At 29.7% G+C, this 14590-nt stretch overlaps 2 protein-coding genes across 6 annotated transcripts in view; one reads left to right on the top strand and one right to left on the bottom strand.

The window, feature by feature from the left end:
* Window positions 1–6434, top strand: part of LOC117154414 (Cytochrome P450 reductase) — a 22034-nt gene extending 15600 nt beyond the window's left edge. For 2 of the 4 annotated variants that reach the window (XM_033329377.2, XM_033329376.2), the window contains exons 2-11: window positions 1441–1649; window positions 2030–2222; window positions 2665–2814; window positions 3762–3886; window positions 4063–4251; window positions 4327–4565; window positions 4643–4974; window positions 5206–5467; window positions 5562–5790; window positions 5912–6434. In XM_033329377.2, the coding sequence (XP_033185268.2) occupies window positions 1474–1649; window positions 2030–2222; window positions 2665–2814; window positions 3762–3886; window positions 4063–4251; window positions 4327–4565; window positions 4643–4974; window positions 5206–5467; window positions 5562–5790; window positions 5912–6056 (2040 nt within the window). In that variant the 5' untranslated portion in view covers window positions 1441–1473 and the 3' untranslated portion in view covers window positions 6057–6434. Of the gene's footprint in view, window positions 1–1440; window positions 1650–2029; window positions 2223–2664; window positions 2815–3303; window positions 3497–3761; window positions 3887–4062; window positions 4252–4326; window positions 4566–4642; window positions 4975–5205; window positions 5468–5561; window positions 5791–5911 lie in introns of those variants that run through there. The other 2 variants (XM_076625757.1, XM_033329378.2) reach the window with 2 other exon arrangements.
* On the bottom strand, window positions 3554–14501 carry LOC117154575 (uncharacterized). Of its 2 annotated transcripts, none has more exons than XM_033329671.2 (10): window positions 14177–14501; window positions 13601–13903; window positions 13258–13491; window positions 12897–13180; window positions 12582–12831; window positions 12245–12457; window positions 10385–12158; window positions 9687–10303; window positions 9319–9443; window positions 3554–9232 (listed from the first exon to the last, which is right to left on the bottom strand). In XM_033329671.2, exons 1-10 carry the CDS (start codon window positions 14300–14302, stop codon window positions 8233–8235), a joined length of 4926 nt encoding a protein of 1641 aa, XP_033185562.2. In that variant the 5' UTR covers window positions 14303–14501; the 3' UTR covers window positions 3554–8232. The 2 variants fall into 2 exon arrangements, with proteins under 2 accessions (XP_033185562.2, XP_076481871.1); XM_076625756.1 differs by having other exon boundaries at window positions 13601–13803; window positions 14177–14259.
* Window positions 14502–14590: the final 89 nt, after the last annotated feature.

The raw sequence follows: 14590 nt of genomic DNA, 5'->3' as shown, positions 1-14590 counted from the left end.
TTATCTTATTGGGGGTCACGGCTAACCACCGTGGCGTCTTGGTAACAGTTAATAGCGACATATTATAATAAGGTTCCGTTTATTTCAACAGACCATTCACATTCATTATTTCATCGTAAGCAAAACGTGCAGAATATATTGTTGAAACGTGTAGAAGATATTAGTAAACAGTATTTGCTCATTCATTTGTTCTTATATATATATATATATATATATATATAATAGTAAGGTATGCACACACTTCTAACTTTAATTATATGATTAAAAAGCAGCATTTACGATTATTTTCTAAGGTGTGTTTATAATAATATTCGTAGATGACCCCTCAAATATATGGCAAACACAGTGCACCGTTAGATGCAAGATTTGTTCTCATTTTTTTTTTATTGATGTTCTAATAAAAATGTTTAATTGTTCAATGGGGCACTTCTTATTTCAAAGTACCTGCTATTTATCGGTTATATTCAAAATGCCCTAACTGTACAATTGTAAGAAGTTCAAGGTCCGCTCCAGACACCAATGACCTCCGTGGCATCACAGGAGAAACCGTGGCCAGTCATATACAGGGTGGTTGGTAACTGGTGGTACAAGCGGAAAGGGGTTGATTCTACGCGAAAAAAGAAGTCGAAAACATAGAATAAAAATTTTTCGTTTGTGGCTTTGTTTTCGAGAAAATCGATTTTAAATTTTCGCTCGGTACGCGTGCACTTTATCGCGTCTCGTTATAACGGATCTCACTGTAGATTTTTAAAAAATTAAAAAAAAAAATTTTATTCTATATTTTCCACTTCTTTTTTCGCGTAGAATCACCTCCTTTCCTCTTGTACCACCAGTTACCAACCACCCTGTATGATCAATATGGCAGTTAAAGTGTTAGTGTATCATTTTATTTGACTGTATGCTATTTTGAAGTAATTACGCAGTGAATTTCAGTATCTAGGAATAAATAAATCCAAGTGATAAATTTACTACGTGTTGTATATTACTGCAGTCGTTAGCGATAAATGCAACTAGATTATATTTTTGAATTAGATTATATTTTTCTGACTTTAACGCCAATTTATTAAGTGACTCTATAAGTTAAATAAGACTTATTAAACTATGACCTAAAGGGATCCCAAAATATGTAAATTTCAGTTATAGTAAAATATTAGCCACAAAGATATCATAAAATATACCAAATATCCATGAATACATATAGAAACATTGTCACCTTTCTAGAAGAAATTTTATGGATTATTTCAATCTGTTCAAAGTTAATAACTCGTTGTATATCTTAAAGAATATTAATTTTTCAGTTAATATTTCAAAATGTATGGATGTCCCCGGAATAATAAAATATCAAATAAAATCTTGATTACTTGTTTAATATTAATAGAGCCAATTAGTTAACTAACTAAATTATGATAATTAATGTGACAATTTCTTGTATTGTTTCAGACTGCAGGCGCGCTACACCCAAAGGCAATAAGAATGGCAGGTTCTCCGGTGCTGGAGATGGAGGACAAGACAGAGGTTCTCGAGGAACCACTCTTCAACACCCTCGACATCATACTGCTCACTGCCCTTTTATTGGCTGCACTATGGTGGTTGATGCGCAGAAACAAACAAGAAGAATACACGGCTATCTCGAAATCCTATTCCATCCAGTAATAATGAATTATTATTACTAATATCATTAACATATTGATTGACATAGTGAATATCGGTGACCCGCGTTGCTAAATCTTTTCGAATAATTAAAACAAGATAAATATTATGGACTAAACATTTTTGAGTAGTTTTGCATTAATTAAATGTCATGGTATAGTATATTTAAACCTATTACAGCTCGCAGAGAAAAATCTATAAAATTCGGATGACACTCGACCATTGTTAATATAATCATATATATAACTATAAGTATTACAATACTATAAATGCAGTATCTAGTATCTTTCATATAACATGGGAGATACATTCTGCATTATGCGATTTCCCTGTTATAGAGGACCTATGGCGGAATGTCATAATAAATTTTTTGTTACAGGCCAACTATGTTCCCTGCGGTACAAACATCAGAAAATTCATTCATAAAAAAGCTGAAGACTTCCGGTAGAAGTTTAGTAGTATTTTACGGTAGTCAAACCGGAACCGGTGAAGAATTTGCCGGTAGACTGGCCAAAGAAGGCATCCGATATAAAATGAAAGGCATGGTGGCTGATCCTGAAGAATGTGATATGGTACTGATTTATTTGTTAAGACAGAAACACAAACTACTAATCTTAATCTTTGTTTCATTTAAGAAGTAGCATTTTCTTTTATCAGATTAATTAATTTCAATAAAAATTGATTATATAGTTAGAACATTAAATTAAATTTCGTAGAAAATTGATTAATTTCATTTATATTTAATATTCAGTTATCTTTATCACACCTAATATTCATTGATATTTTGATTTACGTAATTTAAATTATGCCTTAATTCCACTAAATATTTGATTGTCATTAGAATTTATCGACATAAATTCGATAATAAAATTCAAGTATGAAATAAATAAACCAATAATAATATGTAGTAGAATTCAAGTATAAATTAAGTAAATCAAAAGAGAAATTACTTTGATGCTTCGTTATTTTATTCACTTATTCGTGATCTTAAATAATTGTAATTTATTATAACAGGAAGAGTTAATACACTTGAAAACAATTCCAAACAGTTTGGCAGTATTTTGCTTAGCTACATATGGAGAGGGTGATCCTACGGACAATGCTATGGAATTCGTTGATTGGCTAAAAAATGGAGATGCTGATTTGAATGGATTAAATTATGCCGTAAGTATTTTATATCTGATATTGAAGTTGAAATTATAATTATATGGTTTTAGTATTACATATAGATATGTAATAACATTTAATCTTAAAAATACATTTTTAAAATTATAATACAATCGTGCAAATGTGTGCATATTTGTAATCATAATTTAAAATAACAAATAAAATATAGTATGATGCAAAAGTAAATTAGAACTTATTTTCGTGTTGTTAGATGGCGTTGTATATCTTTTCACATGGTTATAACATTAGAGTAATACAAGATCAGAGTACTGTTATACTGTTCATTTGCATTGAGCATTGCATTAAATGTTATAATAATCTATGTTACATTATAAATAATATCATCAATTACTTTCCTCTGTGATGAAATTTTCATTTATGTAACAATAATGGAATATTACATAAGTACTTCATAGCAGTCACATGTGCAGCTACATAGATAGCATTTATTAACGTGTGATAGTGTTCTTTATTGTGAAAAAATAATTCTTTATTATAATTATTACGGTTATAATAGCAGCAGAACTTTTAGTAAATTGTAAAACATTCCTCGAAAAACATTCTGACAATGAACGTAAAAAAGTTCGACAAATTCTTCCAAGCGATGATGAAGCATTATAGATGCAACAGCGCTACCCAACGGCGCTTTTCAATGTTAGTTTTAGCGCCAACGTCTGAGGTACATGAACTAATATTTAGAAATTTGTCTACCGATGTTTATATTTTTACAATTAAATTTTGTAAACATATTTTATTAAAATTTGTCATATATTTATTCGTGTCTCATTATAATAAAATTTTTAAATATTTTATATAACACATTCGTAATATATATATACAATATTTCTATGATAAGTATTCAAATATTTTCGTCGATTACTGCGTAAAGTATAAAAAGTATACATTCATTTATTATTTATCATTCTTTTCGCTTTATTTTGCAGGTATTTGGTCTTGGAAATAAAACATATGAACATTACAATGAGGTAGCTATATATGTCGATCATAGATTAGAGCAACTTGGTGCTACGCGCGTCTTCGAACTTGGTTTGGGAGATGACGATGCTAAGTAAGTTTATAGAGATACCAAAAACAGTTTCATATCTCAAATGTTAAAGTTACTTGTATAAAGTTATACAAGATAACCCCAAAATAAAATATATAAAGTTATAATATATATATATATACAATAAATATATATATATACATACAATAAATAATAATATATAAAATAAATAATTATAGTATAGAAGATGATTTCATCACATGGAAGGACAAGTTCTGGCCAGCAGTTTGTGACTTCTTTGGAATCGAAGGTACGGGTGAAGATGTTAGCATTAGACAATACAAGCTGACTGAACACGTTGACATACCACCTGAACGCATTTACACTGGTGAAATAGCTCGTCTTCACTCACTTAAGAATCAAAGAGCGTATGTTTAATTTATCTTTTTGTAAATATATCGAGATCATAAAAATATTTATCTAACTTAATTTAATTTCTACAGACCTTTTGATGCAAAGAATCCTTATTTAGCTCCAGTACACGAAAACCGTGAACTTCATGGTCCAACTTCAGAAAGATCATGTAGGCATATAGAATTTTATATAGAGGGATCAAAAATGCGATATGAAGCTGGTGATCATTTAGCAGTATACCCTGTAAATAATGCAGAACTAGTAAATAAAATTGGAGAAAAGTGTGGTGTACATCTAGACACAGTGTTCACTCTTACAAATACAGATGGTAAATTAGAAATCAACTAAATATAAATTTAATTAATATTAGTGTCTTTATAATGTGAATTTTTTTATATATTACAGAGGAATCTACAAAGAAGCATCCATTCCCTTGTCCATGTTCTTACAGAACTGCTTTGACACATTACTTAGATATTACTAGTAATCCACGCACCCATGTTCTTAAGGAATTAGCGGAATATTGCAGTGATCCAAACGACAAAGAAAAATTAAGATTAATGGCGTTAACCAGCGCAGAAGGCAAAGCTGCATATCAGCAATGGGTAGTTCAAGAAAATAGAAATATTGTACATATTTTGGAAGACATTCCTAGTTTAAAGCCTGCCTTAGATCATCTTTGTGAACTTTTACCAAGATTGCAATGTCGATATTATTCGATTTCCTCTTCTCCCAAGGTATGTTGGAATTATTTTGCAGCAAGTTACTGCATAAACTTGAATTTGAATTTGAAATGAACATTGAATAATATAAACAATATTACATAACATTAAATTATTAAATATAGTAAAATAATAAGATTGTATAATTTATATAAAAAGTACAGTTCTTAATTTTTTGTTCTCTATTATTGTAATTAAATAAGACTTGTTAGGGAGTTCTAAAACAATTTCTTGATTAATTTTCAGCTATACACAACATCAGTCCATATTACTGCAGTTGTAGTGGAATACAAAACACCTACAGGTAGAGTTAACAAAGGTGTAACAACTAGTTGGTTAAAGGAAAAGCATCCTTCAGATCCACCATGTTATGTTCCTATTTTTGTGCGAAAATCTCAGTTTCGTTTACCAACCCGACCGTCGATTCCAATAATCATGGTTGGTCCAGGTACTGGTATAGCACCATTCAGAGCATTTATACAAGAACGTGATTTTGCCAGAAAGGAAGGTAAATACAATACAAAAAAAAGTTACGTTAAGTTTATCTGTATTTCTTTAAATAAATCGTAAATTAAATAAATGTATTATTTTTAATCTTTTAGGAAAAGAAGTTGGAGATACTATTTTATATTTTGGATGTAGAAAAAAAGATGAAGATTTTCTTTACAGAAAAGAACTTGAGGAGTATGTAAAGAGTGGTACTCTAATCTTACATACTGCATTTAGTAGAGAGCAGGCTCAAAAGATATATGTTACACACTTATTGGAAAAGAATAAAGAAGAATTGTGGAGAGTTATCGGTGAACAAAATGGGCATATCTATGTGTGTGGGTTAGTATAAAATCATATTAACAAAAATATTTGCAATATATATATGTACACATATTTTTTTATTGTGTAATAATTCGTGATATATATTCATAAAATATATGTATATTTGTTTGTATTTTAGAGATGCAAAAAATATGGCACGTGATGTACACAATATTTTATTAAAAGTTGTAATGGAAAAAGGAAAAATGTCAGAATCAGATGCTGCAGATTACATCAAGAAAATGGACTCACAGAAACGTTACTCGAGTGATGTATGGAGTTGAATGAGGGTATTTAATTTATGATGTCACGAATATTTATAACTTAAATTGTTAAAATTTTTTTTAAATATGCCTTTATGAGAAAGGTTAACGATAATCATCTTCGTGCAATTGTACGATATACATATAATCGCTTAAAGTACTAATTGATAATTGTATACATCAAAATCATACAAGCACTAATTGTATTTATTATACATAAGTAGTTAACGTATTTGTATAAAAAAATCTATTCTATATCACAATGTTAAATAATTGCAGCGTTAACATTTTTCTGGGACTCGTTAAGAGTGCAATAACAAATTTAAAATATAATTTTACATTTAACGTGCGTAATACCTGTATAATACTACAAAGTAATAAATATTGGTACAGAAGAGACACGAGATGATAAACCAAATTATTTTATTATGTAATATTAATGATGTAATAATGATATATACAAAGTGAAATATTCACCAAATGTTACAATATTTTTATTAAAAAGAAAAAGGAATTATTAAAGCAGCTATTGCGATTAAAAATACATAGCCTTTATACTTTTGAGACATTGTACAAAAGAATTATATATATAAATATATTTTCCTATATTGGAATGGAAGTGATAAATATATGCCATTTTAAAAAATTCATCATTTTATATTTCCTAAAAATAACCTATTGCTAAATATCTGCCTTATTTATTATTATGTGAAAAAACTTCTTAGAACAAAGTGACAGTATTTCAAGGTAATCACCATTTTTTAAATAAAATCCTATGTTTATTTTTCGATACCCTTGTAGAGCATGAAAGAACAAATTCAATGATCACATTGTTTAATCCCTTATTCTTTAATACCTTAATAATCATATTGTTTCCATTATTCAATCTTAAGATATTTGCGACTGAAGTGTAGATGTGCAATATTTAATTATGTTCAATCGATAAGAAATCCAAATTATTTGGTTGCTAGGCATAATTTCTCAATTTTTGAACGTTCAAATGAAAGTTTAGGACAGGAAGAGAAAGAATTAATGAATTAATATAATAATAATTAATTAGAATAAAGAATTAATAAAGATTAGTTTCATATGAATATTCTCTCCCCAGTGTTTTAGTTATAAGCAAGTTTTAAAAATCGTTTAATCCATGGACAACGAAATACTATATAACGTAATACTACAATATATGACATAATACATTACATCGTAATACATTATAACGTAATTCTATATAACGTAATACAAGATAACGTTATATACTACAACGTAATACTACATAACGTGATACATTACATCGTAATACATTATAACGTAATTCTATATAACGTAATACAAGATAACGTTATATACTACAACGTAATATAATATAAAGTAATACATTATAATGTAATATAATATAGCGTGTTATGATATAACGTAATAAAATACAAAGTAATACTATATAACGTAATACAATATGAATGAGATGTAGAACGTGAAAGGTGCCTAATGAATACTCGGCGCTTTATTCAACAGTTTATTTATTTGCTTTACTAGCAACTTCACAACTCTCAACTCGCGACTCCTACTGACGACTGCCTACTTACAACTGCTCTTTTGATCCACTTGCTTTCCTTTGTCATCTTTCGATATCCCCACTATGCTCGTTTTTATATCCGTCCGCGATCATGGTAACATACGCCTTCTGCCCAGTATTTGTACGAAGGGCAAAACGTAATATAATATAACGTAATATAAAATATCGTAATACAATATACCGTAATACATTATAACGTAACACAATGTAACGTAATATTATATAACGTAATACATTATAACGTAGTACTATATAACGTAATACATTATAACGTAATACAATGTAACGTAATATTATATAACGTAATACATTATAACATAATAATAACGTAATAACGCGGAATTAATTTCTTTATGAGAAATTTAAAAAATTATATTTTTCGGTCTATAAGGCGAATTCTTGAACTATTCAGGAATTAAATTGAAGCTGAAATTCTCAGAAATTATCTATGTAGAATTACACGAAATTAGTGCAGTGCTCTACTTTGTATACAGTGGTGCAGTCTACCAGTGAATCAATGGTACTAACAAGAAGCAAAATTTTAAACTGATTTTTCACTAATTCATTGTATATTTTTAAATATTTAGAATAAATGTTACTAGATAAAAGTATAAAAATACATCATAGATTTTCTAACTTTTTAATGCTAGATTTCGTCTTTGTAAGAGATATATTTGAAATTATTAAACCATTGTCAGGTTCTTGAAAATTTTCAGATATATTTGTGTTAATTGAATTCGTCCTCTCGCTATTAGAATTCGAGTTTTGCAGCTTTGGCGTAGAAGTTCTACCTTTTAAGAGAACTGCTTGCTCTGTACTTTTACTAGCTTCTTTAATAGATATCGAAGACACATCACTAAAATCTGGTAATCCGTAATTACTATCGAATTGTTTCTTAACAGGTGATATTCTTTTAGCAGTATTCATCGGTGTTACATCAGAATTCGATGATGAGCTCAAAGCGCTTGCTTCGCGTGTTTTTTTCAACGTCGTAATCGCCCAACCTAGACCAAGTTTTTTAAGAGCAATTTCCATTTCTTCCGGAGATGATGCATATTTTAATATAGTAGAAGATGGGGTACTTGCTATTTGTGAAACACCCGATAATTCGGAAAAACTATTTGAACTTGTAGATGTGATTTTATCCTTATTATCTTTACATTCGTTATTTGCATCAGTACTAGGATAAAAAAGCTGCAATTCCTCTATCTGCGATGATTTTTGATTAACCGTGTTACGCTGTAATTTTCTATCATTCATCTCCTCGGCAATATCTTCTCTTCCTTCGTTTTTACTTCCCATTAAATTTTGATTTCCTATATTTTTAGATGTTTTGGGTGAATCAAGAAATATCGAGGCCTCTTTTACTAACTCTTTTAAAGATAATTTTGTAACTGAAGAATTACACAACTTTTCTGCACGTTGATTATGTAAATTAAGCGAAGAAGCAATGTGTTCGGATGGCTTTACTATAGCAGTAGATTTCGTTATTTGACTCTCTGCTACCTTCTTCGCTGATAATGGACTTCTGACATTATGACTTTGACTTTTATTTACGGTATCCGGCGTGTCGAATTCAATTATCGTTGACAATTCATGACCTGATGATTCAATTTCCGGCCTGGAATTCGATTTTATTATAATCGTACCAAAAATGTAAGATTAAATTATGAAAATATAAAAAATATGAAAAAAACAAAATTTTACCTATATGGCCCACTAAGTAAACTCACTGGTGGTTTACTTCTTCCATTAGAATGTGCTAAATTATCTACAGCTTTCGATACTTTTGGATCAGTCAGCATTGGAACAAAATCTTTAATCCTTTTTGACTAGAACAACGTAACAATTGACAATGTATAACTAACTAAATAATTATATATAAGTTATGTAACAAAATGTTGCGCTAACAGACAGAAAAAAAGTTTATTTAAAAAATGTATTCTTCATATTCAATTCATTATGATTTGTTATGAAAAATTAGGCTCCATTCAGTAGTACTATACTTTCAGTATATTGTATTGTATTTAATTATATAAATGTTATTATTACTAATTAAAAAACATAAGTTATACCTCTTTATTAGAATGTTTCCTTGTAGTTGTATCATTTCTTTCTATTCTGGAAATATTACTTTTAAAACCATCATTATCCGTTGAAGTTTGTATGGAATGTTTTATAGTTGAAATTTCTTTTGATGTAATTAAATTATTATTATTGAAACCTTCACTTTGTTCCAAAATTTCTTTCGATATTTTTTCTATCAGTTCTTCCTCATAATGTTTCATCAGCTTAGTATCATGTTCTGGTGTTGAAGTTAACACTTGGGCTGATTTATGTACTTTGAATCTATTCAACTGAATATTCACTTTTTCCTCGTTTATAATCTTTGGCTTGGCTCTTTCTTTTTCTACTTCTATTTCTTGTTCATCAAGGCAAATTACATTATCATCGGTTGTTGGAGTTACTGTTTGTGTTTCTTTAATTTGATCAGGTTCTTCTTTAATAATTGCCTTGCTTTTAATAATCCTTTGAGATTCGATTAATGTTTTTGCAAGTTGATTATGAATCGCTTCTATATTTTCTACAAGTTTATGAACATTTTCCAGATCAGACCTTTCTCGTGGCTCAGGTAACTGCATCAAACTGGTTTCATCGAGTCGAGATGGATCGATCATGGACATTTCCATACCTAAACAAAATCATATAATAATAATTTTCTTCTCCTTAAACTTCATTACTTAATTGTTAATAATTAATAAAAGTAATATACCTCTTTGTTCATTTCGAACTTTTTCAATAAGATGTGTCAAAGAAATTATTCTCTCAGCGCACGTAGTTTGAAGATCTTCGTACTTTTGTAATATCTGTGGGCAATTTTTTAATGCATAATTACGAATTTCATCAAATTTAGTATGTTCTTGTTTACAGTCTGGATTATTACATAAACAAAATCCTAATGAAGCTGGAACTTTCAAATGTACGTCGTTAATTTTTCTTGATAATAGACGATCATTTTGCTGATGTTGAGATACATCTGTTGATGTTGAATAATCATTTTTGGTGGATGATGACTTGTTGTTAATATTATTATTATTATCATTATTATATGTTTGAGTATCTGTGGATGGATATCTAAGTAATTTTTTAATTCTAGTTAAATCAGGTATATTTGAAGGCATTTTCATGGTACGTGGTGATGGGGTTTCAGGTGTTGATACTGGACTAACATCTCTCCTCAAAAGCCTTAAGCTTTCGTTTGTTGATGAATCTAACAGTTCGAGAATAGAGATATTATTGCTTAACGCTTCAAGTATATCTTTAGGCTTTGCTGGTGGTGGACTAGCAAAAGACGTTGATGAGTCTGAAACATCCTTTATTTTAATTCTTTTTGACTTGGATTGAATCCATTGTTGTTTACTCATAGTGACCTGTTGTTGTTCGTGAGTGCCCGTTGAATAAACCTGAGTACTTTGCGTATTAACATCTACAGCAATTTCTGCAACCGGAGGTGGCTGTACTTTAATATTTAATCCACTTTTATCCACATACATTCTAATCTTTTTACTAGGCACATCTTCCGTACTCGTACACCTTCTTGGACTGCTATATTGCGATTTTGACAAAAATTTTGAATATTTCTTTGTAGGAGTCAAAGGTTTGCATGGACGAGTTGAACATGATTTGTGACACATTTTTGTCGGAATTGGCTTCGATGTTTTCATAACGTACTTTTTCTTTTTGTGCGTTATTTCCGGGCTTTCTTCATCAATATCAGTAATTCCGTTTATTGTCTCAGAACTTGTTGATTCGCTACTGTCTACTCCTGCTCTGATAACCGTAATTTTTGGTTCAATTGGGTAATGGTCTGTAATTGTCTTAATTTCATCAGTAACAGAAGTAGATTCACTTTCCTTCTGTGGCACCAGTTCTACTTGTGTACCTTTATCTTGAGCTACAGTTTCTCTACTCTTATCTCCTGTCATAGTTTGTACAGCAATTTCTACTTTTTTCACAGATATATCACTTTTTTCTTCTATTTTATCCGTTTTATCCTTTTTACTTTTTTCATCAAAAGATGCATTTATCACTGTGATTTCTGGCGATATAGGTTTTTGGATAGGCGCGACTTGAGTAGGTGACTGAGTCTGAACTGATTTATCTCTTTCAAATAAGGGCTTTATAGATGCATTAAAAATGTCGTTTGGTAAATCTGCTCCAAATTCTTGTAATAACAATCGCTTCTGTCTTTCAACCTTTTTTAACATATCTAATATTTGTTCTTCACGTGAGATTCCATTCTCTTTGCATTTGTTTTGTGGAATTTTGCTAGTTTCTGTACATTGACTAAAGCAACATGATTCTTCCCAATTGACACAGTCATCTATGTTTTCATCATGATTTCTTGGTGTAAGAGTAATTTGTCTTTCTACAGGGTACGACGTACATTGTTCTTCATTTAATAACGTTTTTAGTGCACGATTTAATTTCGTTTTGTGTTGGTCTCGTAAAATTTTTCTTCGTTCTTCCTGTACATATGTATCTTTCTAAATAGAAATTGCAAGGAGAAACATTGTAATTAATGAGACATATGTATATGGTGAAACTTGGAACGTTAAAATAAGATATATACCGGATAATGTTCGACTTGACTGGCTTTTAATTTACGTTCTTCATTAGTAAGTTGATCTAAATGTTGCATAAGTGTCTGATAATCCCGGCGTACTTTTTCTCTTAATACTGCATCTTCTCCTCGTTTCTTCGCGCTGTGTTTACGACTTTCTAATACGCGTGTTTGAGCAGTTTGTGCTCGTTCAATTTCTTGAGCCAAATCCATTGCACTTGGCTGTGAACACATGTTTAATATCAATGAATCTTTTTTTATGTTCCTTTTTAAATTATCATGAATGGCTAAAAGATCATATGACTAGAATGTAAATACAATATTTATTATACTACTTATTGCAAACCTCATCCCATGCTTGTATTTTTTCAACTACTCCAGTTGGTTGATCATACACATTACTATGATGCTTTTTATGATCATATAAGTGTACTTTATCAGTAGCTGGGCATTTTACATATCTTGGTGTTTTTGTTTCTCTGTTTATATATTGTTCACCACTATCAGAAAAATATGATGAATCATCACTAAATGAACTAGAACTATCACTATTAGTAGAATCTGAAGTTGATTGTACATAGTCATCTGGATTATACCTTTAACATCCAAGATATTTGTTAAACATTATATTCTTTTTAACTTTAAGCATTATAATACATACCTTGTTGTTTTATCTTTTATCCGAATATTTTGAACATTTTGTTCAGAAGTTTTATTGTCAAACTTAAGTTCAGTAGCATGTGCAGTTTGTGCAGGCAATAGTTCTATAACTGAGTTAGGAATAGATTGCTGTTCTAGAATTGGAGAATCATTTTCTTGAATTTCTTCTATTGTTTTTGCCTTCAATTTAACTGGGGATTTAACTGTAGATTTAACTGGAGATTTAATTGCAGACTTAACTGGAGATTTAGCTGGAGAACTTATTTTAATATCATTTCCTACAACCTATAAAAAAGTTCCAATATATATATGTATACTTGACTCTACTGATGTTATATCAAAGTTATTTAGAACTAATATACTTTTATATTGGTTTTTGTCTTCCCAGGTGATTTCTTACAAACATGTTTCTTCATCTTTTTAGATATCTTTTCTTGTTTATTTTTGTCTTCAGTTTCATTCTGAATAGATATACATATAGTATTTTCTTCAGATATTGTTTTCTTGGGAAGGTTTGCTACCATTGTAGACCTAAAGTTCTCCATTTCTCTCACTTGATGTAATCTTTCCTGACGCTGTTGTTGTGTATTATCCATCTACATAGATTTTATTTAATCACTCATAAATTTTATTCTAGCACAATGTATGAATATTTATAAAAATTCTCTATAATGTAACTAAATGTATGAAAAAACAAAATTAAACCTGCTGAATATTTTTCATTTGCTTCATTGCCTCTTTTCCTCTTTTTAATGCTGCTAATTGATTCTTCCTAAATTGCTCCTTGATCAATGCATCATGATCTGGTTCTAATGCAGCAGACATATGTGCTTGACCAATATCTGCCATGTCCTCTTGATATTTCTGTTGAACTTCCATGATTTTTCCATTGTATATTTGCTTCAAACCTAAATTGTCATTATTTTCAAGCTTTCTAAGTTCCTCTTTAGCTATGCATTTTGTACGTTTCAAAAGTCTATCTGATATTTCTTTTGATTGCTGGCGCACCTGTGCAAATTTCTTAAGTGATTCTTCCAATCTTTTTATTATTAATCTTGTCATCAACCATATTAATATTTTATCTACTTTTAATGCAATAAAATAATTACTATAATGTTACAATATTCAATACAAAATATGTATTTACTAACTTATATTTATATCATTAATAAATAAGGATTGTTTCTTTGTACTTCATTATTATTATTATACATCTCATATTTCTATTTCATACTTTTTAAATTTATCTTTTAATTTTTACATAATTCATAATATGTGTACCTGTTCCAAACGTAACCTTCGTCGACGATCACGCTCATTTTTCTTAATTTGATCTAAATCAGATAGTACCATTCTTCCTCTGCGGATATTCAAACGATTCCCATTAACAGTAACATTAATAGACATAGTTTATTCAGGCAAAAGCTATCTGTTATTCAAATAGATCTATTATAAAATATTCCTTAACTCGAATTTAAAATAGTAGGAACGGCCATTCTTACATTCCACCAATCAACGGAGCATTGTTCCTAGTGGTTTTGTAACTGTACATTCACGGCGCCGTTAGAAATTTTTACGATAAAACTTGCGCGCGTGTAATTCAAACATAAATTACTAAGAATTACTGATAACATCTAACATATTTAACGGAATATTATATCTTTTGTCGATGAATTTAATGTTTATAACAAGGTA

The sequence above is a fragment of the Bombus vancouverensis genome, chromosome 16 (genome assembly GCF_051014615.1).
Source record: "Bombus vancouverensis nearcticus chromosome 16, iyBomVanc1_principal, whole genome shotgun sequence".
Lineage (NCBI taxonomy): Eukaryota > Metazoa > Arthropoda > Insecta > Hymenoptera > Apidae > Bombus > Bombus vancouverensis.
Note: the sequence above shows the minus strand (reverse complement) of the source record. Positions and strands in the feature narration are given on the sequence as shown.